Source organism: Phycodurus eques, chromosome 13, assembly GCF_024500275.1.
Source record: "Phycodurus eques isolate BA_2022a chromosome 13, UOR_Pequ_1.1, whole genome shotgun sequence".
Taxonomy (NCBI): Eukaryota; Metazoa; Chordata; class Actinopteri; order Syngnathiformes; family Syngnathidae; genus Phycodurus; species Phycodurus eques.
Window position 1 is genome coordinate 16,648,455 of NC_084537.1, and position 14,866 is coordinate 16,663,320.

At 40.4% G+C, this 14,866-nt stretch overlaps 1 protein-coding gene across 8 annotated transcripts in view; it reads right to left on the bottom strand.

The window, feature by feature from the left end:
* Positions 1–14,866, bottom strand: part of tnr (tenascin R (restrictin, janusin)) — a 174,230-nt gene that overhangs the window by 75,773 nt on the left and 83,591 nt on the right. For all 8 annotated transcript variants that reach the window (XM_061694707.1, XM_061694706.1, XM_061694705.1 and 5 more), the window contains 4 exons: positions 6,369–6,484; positions 3,731–3,950; positions 2,613–2,713; positions 2,355–2,517 (listed from right to left, as the gene is read on the bottom strand). In XM_061694707.1, coding sequence (XP_061550691.1) covers positions 2,355–2,517; positions 2,613–2,713; positions 3,731–3,950; positions 6,369–6,452 — 568 coding nt within the window. In that variant the 5' untranslated portion in view covers positions 6,453–6,484. The remainder of the gene's footprint in view (positions 1–2,354; positions 2,518–2,612; positions 2,714–3,730; positions 3,951–6,368; positions 6,485–14,866) is intronic.

Below are 14,866 nucleotides of genomic sequence, written 5' to 3' on the forward strand. Positions count from 1 at the left end.
AGTCAACTGATTTCTAGCTGAATTGAGCCAGTAACGCTATATGTTTAAATACAATGAACCCCATCTATTGGAGGTTCGACATTCAGCTGTTTGCAGATTTTTTGGGTGGGGAATCTATCCTACGATATATTCGCTAAAAAAGTCTTGTTTTTGTGCTCAAGCCAAAGCCATGTCTTACATAAAAGTATTGCTTTGGCGCCATGTTGTGGCATCTTGGAGGCAAGCCACGAATTACACTCATATCTCAGGGCACCACTGTACTCCAATGATTGTTCTGTTGAGGGTTATCATCACACGGGCATAGTAGAATGAGGCGCTTAAGCTACTGTAACTGGGTTTAACACTGACAAAAGGACATTATAGATCACAGACACTTCGGGTTTGGCCATTACACCTACAAAAACTTGACAATGAAAGAACACTGGGAGCTACTGCAATCATAAAGTCTTGATAAGATGAAGAATTACGATTGAAGAGTCAGGTTATATGCAATAAACTGATTTCAATATTGTGCGCAACCTTACTAATTGGCAATACTAATTTAAAAAATCTATACATACATAAAATGTGCTTTTTTTAAAATAAGCAAGATTAAAGTGAGTATTAAATGCCACATGGCACCGAATACTAAGAAGACAAGATGAAAAATGTATTTGATCTTATCTTTGATTTTTAGCTTTTGTTAGACCACCCTTTTATCTAAGGTGAGCTTGAAATGCCTTCGGGGATTGAATCTTTATAAAACAGCTTTCGCTTTCATCCTGCACACGCTCACAGTCGGGGTGAAATGTGCAGTGAATTCCCCCAAAAATGCAGCGTGTCATTCGACTGAGGATACAGCTCGTTTTAGTCTTCCTCACCGGATATGCTAGTCAGACTTGACTAGGCATGCTAGTTATTAAATTTTTCAGTGTCCCATGTCAACTTGAGGCAGAAACTACTGTTTTCCGTTCCAAAACAAAGTGATACCTTGATTTACAAGTTAAATTCCTTCTGTGACCACACTCATTACTCAAAACATGCATATCTCAAATCACCTTTCCCCATTGACACGAATGGAAATGCCATTAATTCATTCCAGCCCCACAAAATAAATAATAATAATTTGTAATGTGTTTTAATGAGAAAAATTGTCCTTCATAAGAACATACAGTAATAACAATTAAAAGAATTTTAAGAATTAAACACTGAGTGCATCATGATTTTGGGCTGCAATGCCCATTGAGATTGTGCTCCTTTTGGTGTGTGCGCCTTGTCTACCTGGGAGCAGTATAATACAGACATTAAGCCTGCACGATACTCGAAAAAAACTTTTTTAAAACCTCCAATATATACTGCGATGTGAAATAATTCAGGATCAGTGTTGGGAAAGTTATTTTTCTCCACTAGCTCAAAGTTCAGTTCACAATTCCAAAAACGAACTAGTTCAGTTCATAATGAAACATTTTAAACTAAGTTCAGCGGTCCCAAAATGAACCATTTCATTGTTCTTTTTTTTCAAATAACGTATGTTGCTGACCCTCAAAGCCCGCATTTCATTTCCCCATTGTTGCCACCCATTCAGTCCACACTAGTAGCCAGCTGCAGCTTTCACCCGACAATCTCAAAAACGTGTTGCTTGCTTGATTTTGTCTTTTTCTTTTTTTTATGAGGAATTCAAACAAAAACAGGACTGTAGTCCTTAATGTGCAAACAAAAACACACAACACAGGATGACAGGAACTATGGTGAAATGACATTAAAACGTAGTTTCATTCTGAAGAGCGATATATCTCATTAGCATGTACCAAACAAGTCCCTCTGCTGGTCCCTTTTAATATTACAGTTGATTCACTGTATATTACAGTGCACCAACATCACAGCGGACCCTGGGATGTGACTATTGTGCACACGTACATCACGATGATGACGCTCAAACAAAATATCGTGCAGCCTGAACAGACACATGACAAAGAAGGCTTTCAGAGCTAAGTGACAGAGTAAGCCAGTAGTATTAAGTAGCCAGTAATATTAGTAATTGTTGCCAGGGAGTATTGTTATATTGTTTGTCTTCATGTGATATAGCAACTTTTTTGTTCAAATGTCCATCACATAAAAGGTTATAACTACAGCGACATTGATTCGAGTTTCATTAGCCCGTCGATGGTGTTTTGCATTGTGTATTAGCATTAAGCTAGCAGACTTTCATAATTTATGTGCTTTGGTTAAATACACAGCTTGTAATCGTATTTGAGGTTAAACTTGAAGTCCAGGAATCACAGCAGTATCACAAGAAGCCGCGAAAACCACACTGCATCAACGCACATGGCAGACGACGTCAATGGAGGATAACACGTTTCTACAGCCTCACTCACCCATGGCCGGGTTCTCCCTACAGCAACCTGATCCACACTGAGCTCGGAGCATTGAAAGCTCTCTCTCCAGCATCTCCACCCTGGTGGCCAGCTGCTGGATTGTGACAGTCGCCGGACAACCACACGCCGCTTTGGGGATGCTGATACGGTGAGTGAACGTAACCTGAAAAAAAGGACAAGTTTTTTTTTTAAATCTTTTTTTGGGGGGAGGAGTGGGGGGGTGCTATCATTTGTAGACAATAAGGTACAAAATCCTACCTGGCTGTCTGCATCTAGCGTCTGTTCAGTGTACTCTGTCGGTCCAATTGGGTCCAGTGGTCGCTTTACAGAGGATCGGGACCCAAGCTCAGCACGGGGGCCTTGGAAGGTGAAAGACTTTTTTGACATTCTGACTTATGCCAGTGGTCCACAAACTCGGGTCCACGAGACTTAGTTTGTGGGGTCCGCAAATTTTTTTTGGAGGGAGACATTCGTTAGCCTAATAGCATAATTGCCAAAGTCCTTTTAACTTACTGTAACAAAAGTAATAAAAAATACAAATGTCCTTGCTATAAATTGTGGTTTTTTTTTTCTACTTTCTGAAAATGTTCAAATATGACTTGGCCAACTATTCAATTACGCTAAAGATTTAGCCCTATTTTTGAGAGGGTAAACGTCGAATATTACAATAATAAAGTTGCTTTTCTTAAATTCACTTGTTAAAATACAACTTTCTTCTCCCGTTAAACTTTGATTTTAATATCATATGACTTTATCTTGCAAAAATAACACTATTCTTGGATGATTACGACTTTTTAACACAAAAAATACATATTTGTTCTTGCAAAGACGACAACTTTTTTTCTTGAAAAAAAATAACTTAATTCTTAATTCTTCTTTTGTCTCTAGAAAATATGAATTTGTTAACCTTTGACAACTTTTCTCGAAATATTCAACTTTTTAATACATACAGCATTTAGGTTAAGGGTAAGCTGTGTTTAATTGGCATCATCGGAAAAATGTCTCCCCTGAAAGGGATCCCTAGAGCCAAGGTCTGAGAAACCCTGATCGACACATTTAAAATTTTACCCATTGCTGTAATGAATCTCCATTAACGACACATTTGGTGCTCCAAATGGAAGGAGGAGGCATAACGCATCTTGTTGAAGTGCACTTAAGCCACAAATTAAACCGTGAATTAGACATTCTTGTAAATTTAACTTTGGCCCTTTTACTTGGCAGACAAATAACCTGTTGCGGTGTTGGTGAAGTACAGTTCAAGAACAGGCCTTGAACTTGAAATACCGCTCACATTTTGTGTGAACAAACGCCGATCAACCCCCCCCCCCCCCCCGCCCACACACACACACAAAAAAAAATCAATGAGAAAGCCTCACCATCCTCTGGGGCGGGTGGTGCAGCGGTGTCAAGGTCGACCGAGCAGAGCGATTCCACGGGTACATTAATGTTGTAGACATGGTTGAAGACCAGAGGTTGCTCCTGCATTGTCTGGTTGGGTGAGGAAGCTGAGGAGGTTTCTCCATCTGGGATCTGTCTCCTCACTCGGGTCGTCCGGACCAGCTGGTTGTCTCCGGAGGGAGCAGCATAAGTAGCACCCTACAAAGGAAGACCATAATGCTGTGGTTAACTGATAATTTTCCATTCAATTTTTGATTGCCTTTATACATTATACATTCTTTATACTGCTAATCGTCTTCAAGGTACAGTAGCTGGGCAAAAGGCAGACGGCATCCTGGCAACCGAGTGGAGGGATTTCATTTTTCTGCACCTCACTATACATTTCTGGCATAGATAGATATGTTACTTGTGGAAAATAAAGAATATTTTAGACCAAAGAAAATAAATTTGATCTTTTCCCATGACACACTGAGCACATTACACTGTGGCTGGGAATTCTGATACATACAGGGTGTCCCAAAAGTCACTATACACTTCCTTTTTAAAATTTGATTTCAGGTGTATTTGAACAGATGTGAGGCCATCAGCATTTGACAGCTCAAGCTTTAGAGTTTTTGTAAGCGTATCATTTCCTTGGCCATGGCTCGCCAACTGACATTGGAGTAGTGCTGCAAAATTGGCAAGAAGTTTTTCTGACATCAACTCTCTTTCAACTCCAGTTTGAGAAGCTGCTCCAATGAGCAGTACAATTTATGCTTTTCATAGCAAGTATCTCGAAACAGGATCTGTTCTTGACAAATTATGTAGCAGAAGGGTTACCACCCACACACTACAATTACTACTACAACCACTGATGAACACAACAAACTCCTAGAGCAGGCGGTCAAAGTCATGGAAAATCTACTCTGAGGGCTGCAACTGGAACTCAGCATCCATAAAAACTCGATTTACAAGAGGGGTCGGAGAGTGATAAAACTTTACCATACCGAGTTCAGGTTGGTCGAAGACTTCAAGCGGAAAATTGATGCTCAAAATCCTGAACTGTACTGCGCATTGGCCGTAAAACTTAAACTGTTGATGGCCTGCAGTAGGGAAGAGAAAAACTTTCTGCTTCAATTTCAATTGGTACCCCATGTCATATGCATACAAAAACTGCAAAGCTGAATTATACCTGAAATGAAATGGAAAAAAAGTGTATAGTGACTTTTGGGACACCCTGTACGGTAGCTTGCAAAAGAATTAATTCCCCTTTACCTTTTCCACATTTTGTTATCCTACTGTCATATTCCAAAATCGATTAAATAATATATATATATATATATATATATATATATATATATATATATATATATATATAAAATATGTTTTTTTATGCCACTGATATAATGATAGTAGAGCATAATAATTCAAGTACATCCTTTTTAAGAACAATTCACCTTTAATTCTAATTCTAAGAATAATGAACATTGACATTGTAATGTTGTACAATAAATAAAATGTCCGAGATAAAAAATAAAACAGACTCAGGTTCTGTTCACAAAAATTGCACCTCAATAAAATTTGGCACTGAGGTATAAACAGTCATTAATTAATGTCTTAACAGGTAATATACTGCAAAATCAAGTTTCCAGTTGGTGAAGAAAAAGTGCCAAGTAGCAACATTAATAACATCAAATGTAGATCAAAGCAACCTGTTTTGATTCAACATTTGTGCTACTTTTGAAAAGTCTGCAGCCTCTTTGAACGCTGCTTTCTCAACATGTTTCAGTGGCTACATCTCTTACAATAATAACGTTACACTGTATAAAATCTAAGCATGCGTGTACCATATACGCTGTCACGTTTGTATTTGCAATGTTGCGCAAAGGCTTCCATAATTGCAAGTTGATGGGAAAGGAGAACTGTCTAACGGTGTTTTTTGTTCCAGCTGAAGAAATTGGGTGGGATGGTTGTGTTTCAAATGGGTTTAGTCACCGAGAGGTTTTAAGTTGTGTTGTCTTTGTTGCAACTTTATATAAATTCGACATACCAGCTCATTGGCGTTAGCGGGATGGCCACGTTCCTCTGGGTGTTCCCACATCGTCGCGGTGGTGTTAGGCTTTGGAACGAATTTGATTTATGCAGCTCAATTTTCTGTAACTGCAGCTACTGGCTCGCCGTCAGAAAACTTAGCTTCGTGTACGTGCGCACACGCACGCACACACCCATGCACACGCACATAGCCAATCAGACAGATGGTCCCCGCTCTTCACTATCTCTGATTGGTTTAGAGACCACGATGATGAAACCCATCGTGTGTCTGCTTTCAAGTCGTCTAAATCTTTTTTTCTTCCTCAAATGACTGGCCACCTGTACGCAGTTTTTTTTTTGCCGCACTATTCAGAAATTAGGGTGCATATGCGACCAAATTAGTCACCCTCTAGAGTCCTGTCTCGTCCAAAAAATAAAAAAATATCCTACGCCGGATTTCCAGCAGGATTTTCCAGCAGGATTTCCAGCACCACACCAGAGTAAAAAGCCATAGCACATCAAACGAGATCCCTGTATATGTTTGTGTGTGTTTATATTATATATGAGAATACAGTATACAGTGATCTTCGAGAGAAGTCATGTTACCTGTAGAGCCAGAAAAAGAGCAAACGCCAGGATCCAGCCCTGTGTTGGCACAGTGGCCTTGTGGTGCTTCAGGGCAAGTGGCATGCTGGGAACAAACCTCTCCAGTCCACTCACACCTGTGGAGAAATGAGGGGAAATCGGAATGGCGAAAAAGAATGAAAGAGAGAAATAGTGAAGTGGAATATGAATAAGACCACATTTCAAGGTAAATAAAACCAGGGGTTCTCCTTTACAAAAAATTATTACAATCATTGTGAATCGGTTCCGAGTTAAACCAGTCTTGAAAGACGGATTATTCCTGTTATACTTCCCTTGCACTAACTATGGCTTCAATAACTTTACATTCGTGTTTGTGCATATGTGTGTGTGTGTGTGTGTGTGTGTGCGCGCGCATGTGTGTGTGTGTCTGGGCGTGCGCAAAGGGAATCCCAGTGCCATCTTCAGTAAATATGAAATAAATACCTTTGATCAGATGTGGAATAATTGGCTTCGACAGGAGGGGGGAAAGAATAAACTTTTCCAAAGGATTAAAGCAGCCGCTAAGAACCGCCGAACGTATTTCTCTGTGCAATAGCGGACATTTGATCTCTCCACACGGGAAGAATACTGAAGTGTTGCTCAGGGAGAGAGCCGATAGAAGGATTTCAGGAGAGACGTGGTTTTGACTGATGCTGCTGTAATCCTCTCTCCGCAGAGTGAGGAAGTTAGAGAGGAGCGGAGGGCAACACAGTGGAATAAAAGATACACATGGTGGAAAGTGTTGTGGATCCTTCCAGAGCAGATGAAAACGAGTGGAGTCGGTGCAGACAAAACAATGTGCGGTGTTAAAACAAGATAAGATTTAATATGGCTGTTTCTTCTGTTATTACTATCAGCCAGTTCCAATATTCTCTTTATCGCCATAAGTATAGGATTGTTGTGGCCATTACACCTAGAGGAATTGAAAATGGAATATGGAGTTGGTTATCCTTTTCAGCTGAAGTGTGATCCACACATACATTTTTCACATCCTAATTTTTTAATGTGAGAGACACATAACGACAAAAAAAGAAAATCATGTGTATTTGCTGCTCTTATTGTTTTGCTGTACTCGCAATAACTTGCACAGCACACAACACCGACAATCACAATCAATCGAGTTTCCTCCCCCAAATCAGATGTCTTTCATAGTAGCAAGACAGACCTGTGAGATGCACCATGCTGCCACTTGGCAGAAGAAAACCTTTGAGATACAAGTGACCCGGTTTTTCAAGATATCAGTCGTCGTTTGGTTGATTTTGTTGCTTTGACTTTGTCACGATTTTGTGGTGACGATGAAAAAAGATGAGTACCCCAGCGCAGGGAAGCAGGAAGGCAAGGGAGGATGAATCTCAACAAAAGGATTTATTTTCAAAAACAACAGGGGAAAAAAAACAAGGAATGAGGAAAATCGAAATAACTACATCCCAAAAATCCAGATACAAGGCAACAAATAAACACAAGAAAACAAAACACTCACCACCACAGGGAACATGACAAACATGACTTACAGAAACAACAACGATCCAACATGGACTCAACAAACCTAAAGGAACTCAATTCAAACAAAATGACAAAACAATGAGGCACACCTGGACAAGACACGAGTGACTGGAAGGAGCTGATTGTTTGACAGATAAAAAGTCTACACACCTACACTACACACCAAAACCTAGTACTTGAACCAGGGTTGTGTACACTTTCTATTTCCGCTGTATAGTTTGGGAAATTAAACTTAAGAATTTAAGAATTTTGTCTAAAATAAATACATAAATAAATAAATAAATACATAGATAAATGTGGCCTCTATAAACCAATTTGGAAATGTACCAGGAACTCTATTAAGTTATTAAGTATGATACCCAAAGTAGGTGAATGTTTAAGCCTGCACTAAGTGTGTTTTTATATTTGTTTGGGGCGACACCATAGTTTGAGTGAATCATTGAAACCATCTATCCATCCATTTTCCATATCGCTTATCCTCACGAGGGTCATGGGTGTGCTGGAAACTATCCCAGCTGACTTTGGGCAAGAGGCAGGGTACACCCCGAAATTGTCGCCAGGCAATCGTAGGGCAAGTATAGACAAACAACCATTCACACCTACAGGCAATTTAGATTCTTCAATTAACCTACAATGCATGTCGTTGGAATGAGGAACCTGGGGCAAACCAATGCAAGCACAGGGAGAACATGCAAACTCCACACAGGAAGGCCCGGATTTCAACCCACGACCTCTAAACTGTGAGGCGGATGTGCTAACCAGTTGTCCACCGTTTCACCCTACCAAAACAATCGTTGTTTAACCCCAAATAAAATGTTTCAAGTTATTACTATTTTGATTGGTGCATTAATCAATAAAATTTGAATACTGATTAGAAGAAGGATGTTTCCAAAATCTAATGAACTGCCATGAAAAGGTACAGACGAATTGTATTGACGGTATTTTAGTGGACATAAATTACAATTGAGACCCTCTACCAAAATGATAAAGTATAACACGATTTATAACGTAAGAAATGTTATCTAGTGTAGCACTTATGGGGAAAAAAAAAAGCGCCATTCATCAGTTTTAGAACCATAACAACAAAAGAGACAAACGTGTCACAGAGTGTTTTGCCTTGAGGCACAGTACATGCCTATTTTTTCTATATGTAGAACAATACATTTTACACAAATTCTTACACTTCCAGGGATGTACGCTCAATATCACAAGGTTGTATTGAGTCCAAGGGTCATAGTGCAAAGCCTGATGCCCAGAAGCAGTTTCCATGTGCACGTAGGATTCTTTTTTATTTTTTTTCTCCCAAAGAGGCTCAATTAAGGTTGGATTCCCTCATTCCCTCAACAGATTTCTACATCCTCTAGGCTTCATTTATTCTCCAGGACAGATGCACTTTGATGAACATATGCAGCTGACACAAAAAGCAGAGTGCTGCTGCTTCAGATGCGCACACACACTCATAAGCAGTGTCATGTATCAAGTGTTTCTCTCGTCCTCGTAATAATCATCCTGCCTGCCTTGATGGTAATTAGAAATGTCAGCATGCGGCCTCTCAATTGCGCATGCACAGCTAAAATGTGGAGGCTGAAACATAAACCCCCGCATGTGGAAATGAAACGTGGGACTTGATGGCTCTGAAGAGTCAGGTTATATGCATCCTACTGATTTTGATTGTGTTCAACCTCAGAAATTAATTTTGAACAAATGTAAATAAATACATGCACACATATAAACCATTTTGATACTCAAAGGCTAACGTCAACCATAAAAGCCAAGCGGCACACAATACTAAAAAGACAAGATGAAGAATGTATTTGATCTTTATCATCTTTTGTTAGATCGACTTTATTATCTTAGGTGAGCTTCAGTTTTCCTAGACGCACATTAGGCAGTAAGCTTCATTCTGCACGTACTTCCAGTCAGAGTGAAATGAGGAGTGAATTCCCCAAAAATGCAGCGTGTAATTAAACTGAGCATACCACTCTTGTATTGAGCTTCCTCACTGAACATGCAAGTTTAAAAACGGTACATTTGCAGTTTGCTGCTGCTCAAGCAGTGGTGATTCTAGAGGGGAGCAGTGCCCCGCTAACACTAGGATTCCCCCCCACCCAGGATGATCAGATATTATTATGCATCTTTAGTTCATATGTCATGGCATTAGCACATTGTTACGACAGTATATTCTCTCAATTCACGATATACTGTATAGAGCACATGAGACTCATGCAGCCTGACAAGGTGTTATCTCCAGTGTGAAAAAAGGCCATTAGCATACGTCTTTCCTCATCTGCATCACCATACAGGTGTAATTTTACTCCCAGGGTGTTTGTGTAGATTCTCCGTCATCCAAGTCATTGATTCAACCTTTACAGGTATACTTAAAAAAAAAAAAAAAAAAAAAAAAAAGGTTTAACCAAAAGAAAAAGAGAAAAAGACTAAGACCAAAAAGCAGACGAAGCCTTGCTGTTCCATTTTAATGACAGGCACTGAATATCTTTCTTCCCATACTTTGCTTACGATCAGTGTCTCTAGGCTATGTGATGTGTTTGGCTTGCCTTTTGTGGCCACAAGGCTTTTTTACTGTGCCGTATGCTGCATATTGTCGCTGTCGGGCAGATTCCTTGCATCCGCAAAATCGCTCCTCTTCAGGAAATGCAACAATTAACACGATAAGCTGACGAAGCAGTTTAATATGCGGAAATGAATCTAAGCATTTACCTCCATGGCTGACACACTTTCTTCTGCGTCGAAGCATTACAGCTATCTCTTTTTATCAAAACGGGCTTACTCTGTTTCAAAATGTCCAAATGTTCAATCTTGAGGTGACATAATGCCATATGGCCCTTGCAGAGTGAGTTTTACAACAATTCTCAAGAGTTAAAAGATTTCTTTATAAGCTATATTAGACACTTTATACTGATTAATCATGCGTAAAAATAACAGACGATGTGGGGACAGACCAATAGTATTGATTTTTTTTTAAATATATGAATTGACAATATTTGGACATATTGGGTTTCGCACAGCGACAACATGCTGTTGTTATGCTGTTATTTTTGTTGTTCTTCAGCTCTGTTCTCTCTTTTCTCTGTCTGTCCCCTTTTACACTTAGTTCTTTCCGACTACATTTCCAATGAACACGATCTAAATAAATATCTCACAACAAATAACAACAGCGGGAGTATATCAAACTCTTCTGTTGAACAAAAAAACGTTCTTGCATGAAAAGGCATACAGATCCAGCATACAGTACTGCATGACTGAGCAGCCAAAAAGGACAGGTAAAAGAAGATATTCCAATTTAGAAGTTTCACAGAAATTGATTAGGTCGTTGTGAGATCAGTATGCAATGTCTCAAATCCAAAGGAGGACATTTATGAAGCATCTGTCTTCTGTCATCCATCTGTCATGGTAATTACTGTTGCCTCTCCAGCTGCCTGACCCAGAGGGATGCCGTTTGTCAGAGCAATAGGGGGGTGATCAGACATCAAGTGCCGTTTCTATACTGGAGGCTGGTGTACAACCAGAACAGATACCATGGGCCAGATGGCATCCATGTGCTGATCTCAACTGGCCCGGGTGATGTGTCACAATGTGGAGAGAAGAGCGAGCAAAGTGGTTAAATTGACCATTTTGTCAAATTCCCTCTTTTTAAATCACCTCTGTTCTCCAGTGGCCCGTCTCCCCCTTCGCTCTTTCATTTTCCACTCTCATCTTTCATTATCTGCAGTCGTCATACTCATCAGCTTCCTTCATCCGTCTGATGGCTTTTCATTTTTCTCTTACTGAGAGGATTTTTGTTATCCGTCTTTTTATTTCCATTCACTTTGATCCTCAGGTTCAAAGTAGAGAATGAGTGTGAATTTTCTATTTGTTTTATTCATTGTTCTTTGCACTTTTTCTTCCAGCAGGCCTATTATCCCTCCCATGCTGACCCTGTGGATGCCGAGCCATAATCTCCATTTGGCTTCACATTAACCTCCACGTTAATGTGAAGCCACCCTAACATGAACACCAAACCAATACTGGGCCTTCTTGCGTGGGTGATTACTCGCCCTCGTCGCTGTGATCAGGCTCCATCCGCGGCCTCTCTGTTTAGCCCTTTCTTGCCTTTCTCTTTGGCAAAATCACTGTGCCTTTCCCATTATTACCATCACTCTGAGCAAATTGCCTTGTCTTTCAAGGCCAGTGGGCTCTGTTCATCAACTGCTGCTGCAACCGGAGAAGTCTTCCTCAGGGCTCTTTCAGAGCAAAGATCGCACCAAGAAAGAAGGTTTCTGTTCAAAAGCAAGTAATACAACCAATCTGTGCTGCCCTGCAAAGGAAGATGTAAAAGGTTTGCAGCAACAACTGTGACAACATCTATTCGACTGGTGATGTAGCTGAGGAGATAGCTCCCTTTTTAATGTAACATCTAGCAAAGAGAGCAGTGTGCATTCATTGCAGTTCCAAAATGGTGCCAAAACTGCCAAAATTACCTGGCGCTAGTCAGCGGACAGATTTTGAAAAGCACTCAATTGCATTTTGAAATGGTCCATGTCACCATAGCACCTTCTATAAACTGGCACAACACTAAAAGGAGTAGGGTGTTCTTATTTAGAATTCCTATTGCTTTAAATGTGTTATTGGCTCAGATAGTTTGTATTTATTTTGTTGTTGTTATTTGAACATGTTTAACTCTCCACCACTTAGATGCCTGACTGCAAATTGCAAGGATGTTGCCATAGCATCCGCTGTATCAGAAGAAAACGTCTTCATTAAAAGAAGTACAAGAACATCTGGTTTCAGACATTAGCTACTTGTCAGGAAAATCCTTACTAGTTTACTTTTCTAACTTTTGATCTGATTGGTCTATATTCCAATTTTCAATGTTGCCGCCTGCCCTTTATCAAAATGGTTCTACCTGGTCTGTCTCAAACAGATTTTACTTCACAGTGTCACATATCTCTGAGTGAGAGTACCCTCTACTGGGATTTCAAGCAGAGTTAATGGTGTCAAGTTTCCTTCCAATTGATAGACACAGATAGCCTCCCATGTCCCACACAAGTGACCCAATCCGGTCCGTTCCAGTCCTCCCACTGCCTCACCCATCTCCAGCACAAAGATCACCTCTCCCAAGGGTCCTTCTTCCAACTGGGCACGCCACGGCTAATCTTGCGGCTAATCATCCAACTAGTGATGACATTTGTCACCAAACGCTGAGCAGTACCCTCATCTAGGTCTTTTGAAAAACCTGTATCCTGTATGTCGGCCACAACACAAAGGGACAGATCCAGCTTGTTCCATCGCAAACATATTTTGCCTTGACAAGGGCATGACATTTCTACTAAGAATGTGAAGAAATAAAGACACACTTCAACAAAGAGCAGACAAACTATACTTACAGGTCATAACCTAGTGGTTGTCAAGTGGTACACAAAAGTGACACTGACTTGTGTTATGCGAAAATGCGTTATTGGATTAAAATATTTTACCTGAAGATTGAGGCAGAATATATGACATCGAGTAAGAAAACAGCAAACATCCTGAGAGTCAGACAAGAGCAACTGGAGCAGTGTGAGAAGACAGTCATGTTATAAAGCAGAGGACAAGGAAAGGGTAAAGGTACCATGCAAGTCCTCTAAATTCACCCAGCTACAAGTTGGATAGAATTGATTTTTTTTTCTTGAACTGTCTGCTGCAGCTGAATACCCAATGACCTTCTATTTTATAACAATGGGTAGCCTACTGCCAACTCATTTTATTTTCGAGCTGGACAGTAAAACAAAAAAAAGAAAAAAAAAGAAAAAAAGTTGCATATTCAGTCCTGTCCAAAAGTATTGGAACGGCAAGGTCAATTCCTTTGTTTTTCTGTATACTGAGGACATTTGGGTTTCAGATCAAAAGATGACTATGAGCCAAAAGTTCAAACGTCCAGCTTTTATTTCATGGTATTTATATCTAGATGTGTTTCACCACTATGGACAGAGCACCTTTTGTTTGAAGCCACACACTTTTCAAGTGAGCAAAAGTATTGGAACAGACATTATTAAATTAACTTAAAGTGAATAACATTTAATATTTGGTGGTATAACCCTTATTTGCAATAACTGCATCAAGCTTACGACCGATTGACTTCAGACTGTTGCAGTCTTCATTTGAAATGCTTTTCCAGGCCTTTACTACGGCCTCTTTCAGTTCTTGCTTGTTAATGTGGGTTTCTCCCTTCAGTCTCCTCTTCAGGAGGTAAAATGCATGCGCTATTGGGTTAAGGCCCAGTGATTGACTTGGCCGTCTAAGACCCTCCACTTTTTCCCCCTGAAGTCCTTTGTTGTTGGCAGTGTGTTTTGGGTCATTGTCTTGTTGCATGATGAAGTTTCTCCCGATGAGTTTAGATGCATTTTTAGAGCGTCTGCCTCACAGTTCTGAGGACTGAGGTTCAATCCCGGGCCCCACCTGTGTGCTGTTTGCATGTTCTCCCCGTGCCTGCGTGGGTTTAATCCGGGCACTCCGGTTTCCCCCCACATCCCAAAAACATGCATGGTAGGTTAATTGACAACTCTAAATTGCCCATAGGTGTGAATGTGAGTGCAAAGGGTTGTTTGTTTGGATGTGCCCTGCGATTGGCTGGCCACCAGTTCAGGGTGTACCCCGTCTCCTGCCCGATGTTAGCTGAAATAGGCTCCAGCACGCCCCTAGTGGATGGATGGATAAATAAAAAGCTCTGATACTGTTACACAGAACAAAAGTTTGCCCGATTTCAAATTTGCACAATATCCCCACCTTGCTGAGAATGTCGTCCACGAGCTTGAGGAAGATGATAGCTGGGATAGGCTCCGGAATGCCCGCGACCTTAGTGAGGAGAAGCGGCTCTGAAAATGGATGGATGGATGGATGGATGGACTTCAGAATTCATTTTGCTGCAACCATCATGAGTTATATGACCAATAAAAACTAGTGAGCCCATTCCAGAAGCTGCCATGCAAGCACAACCCATG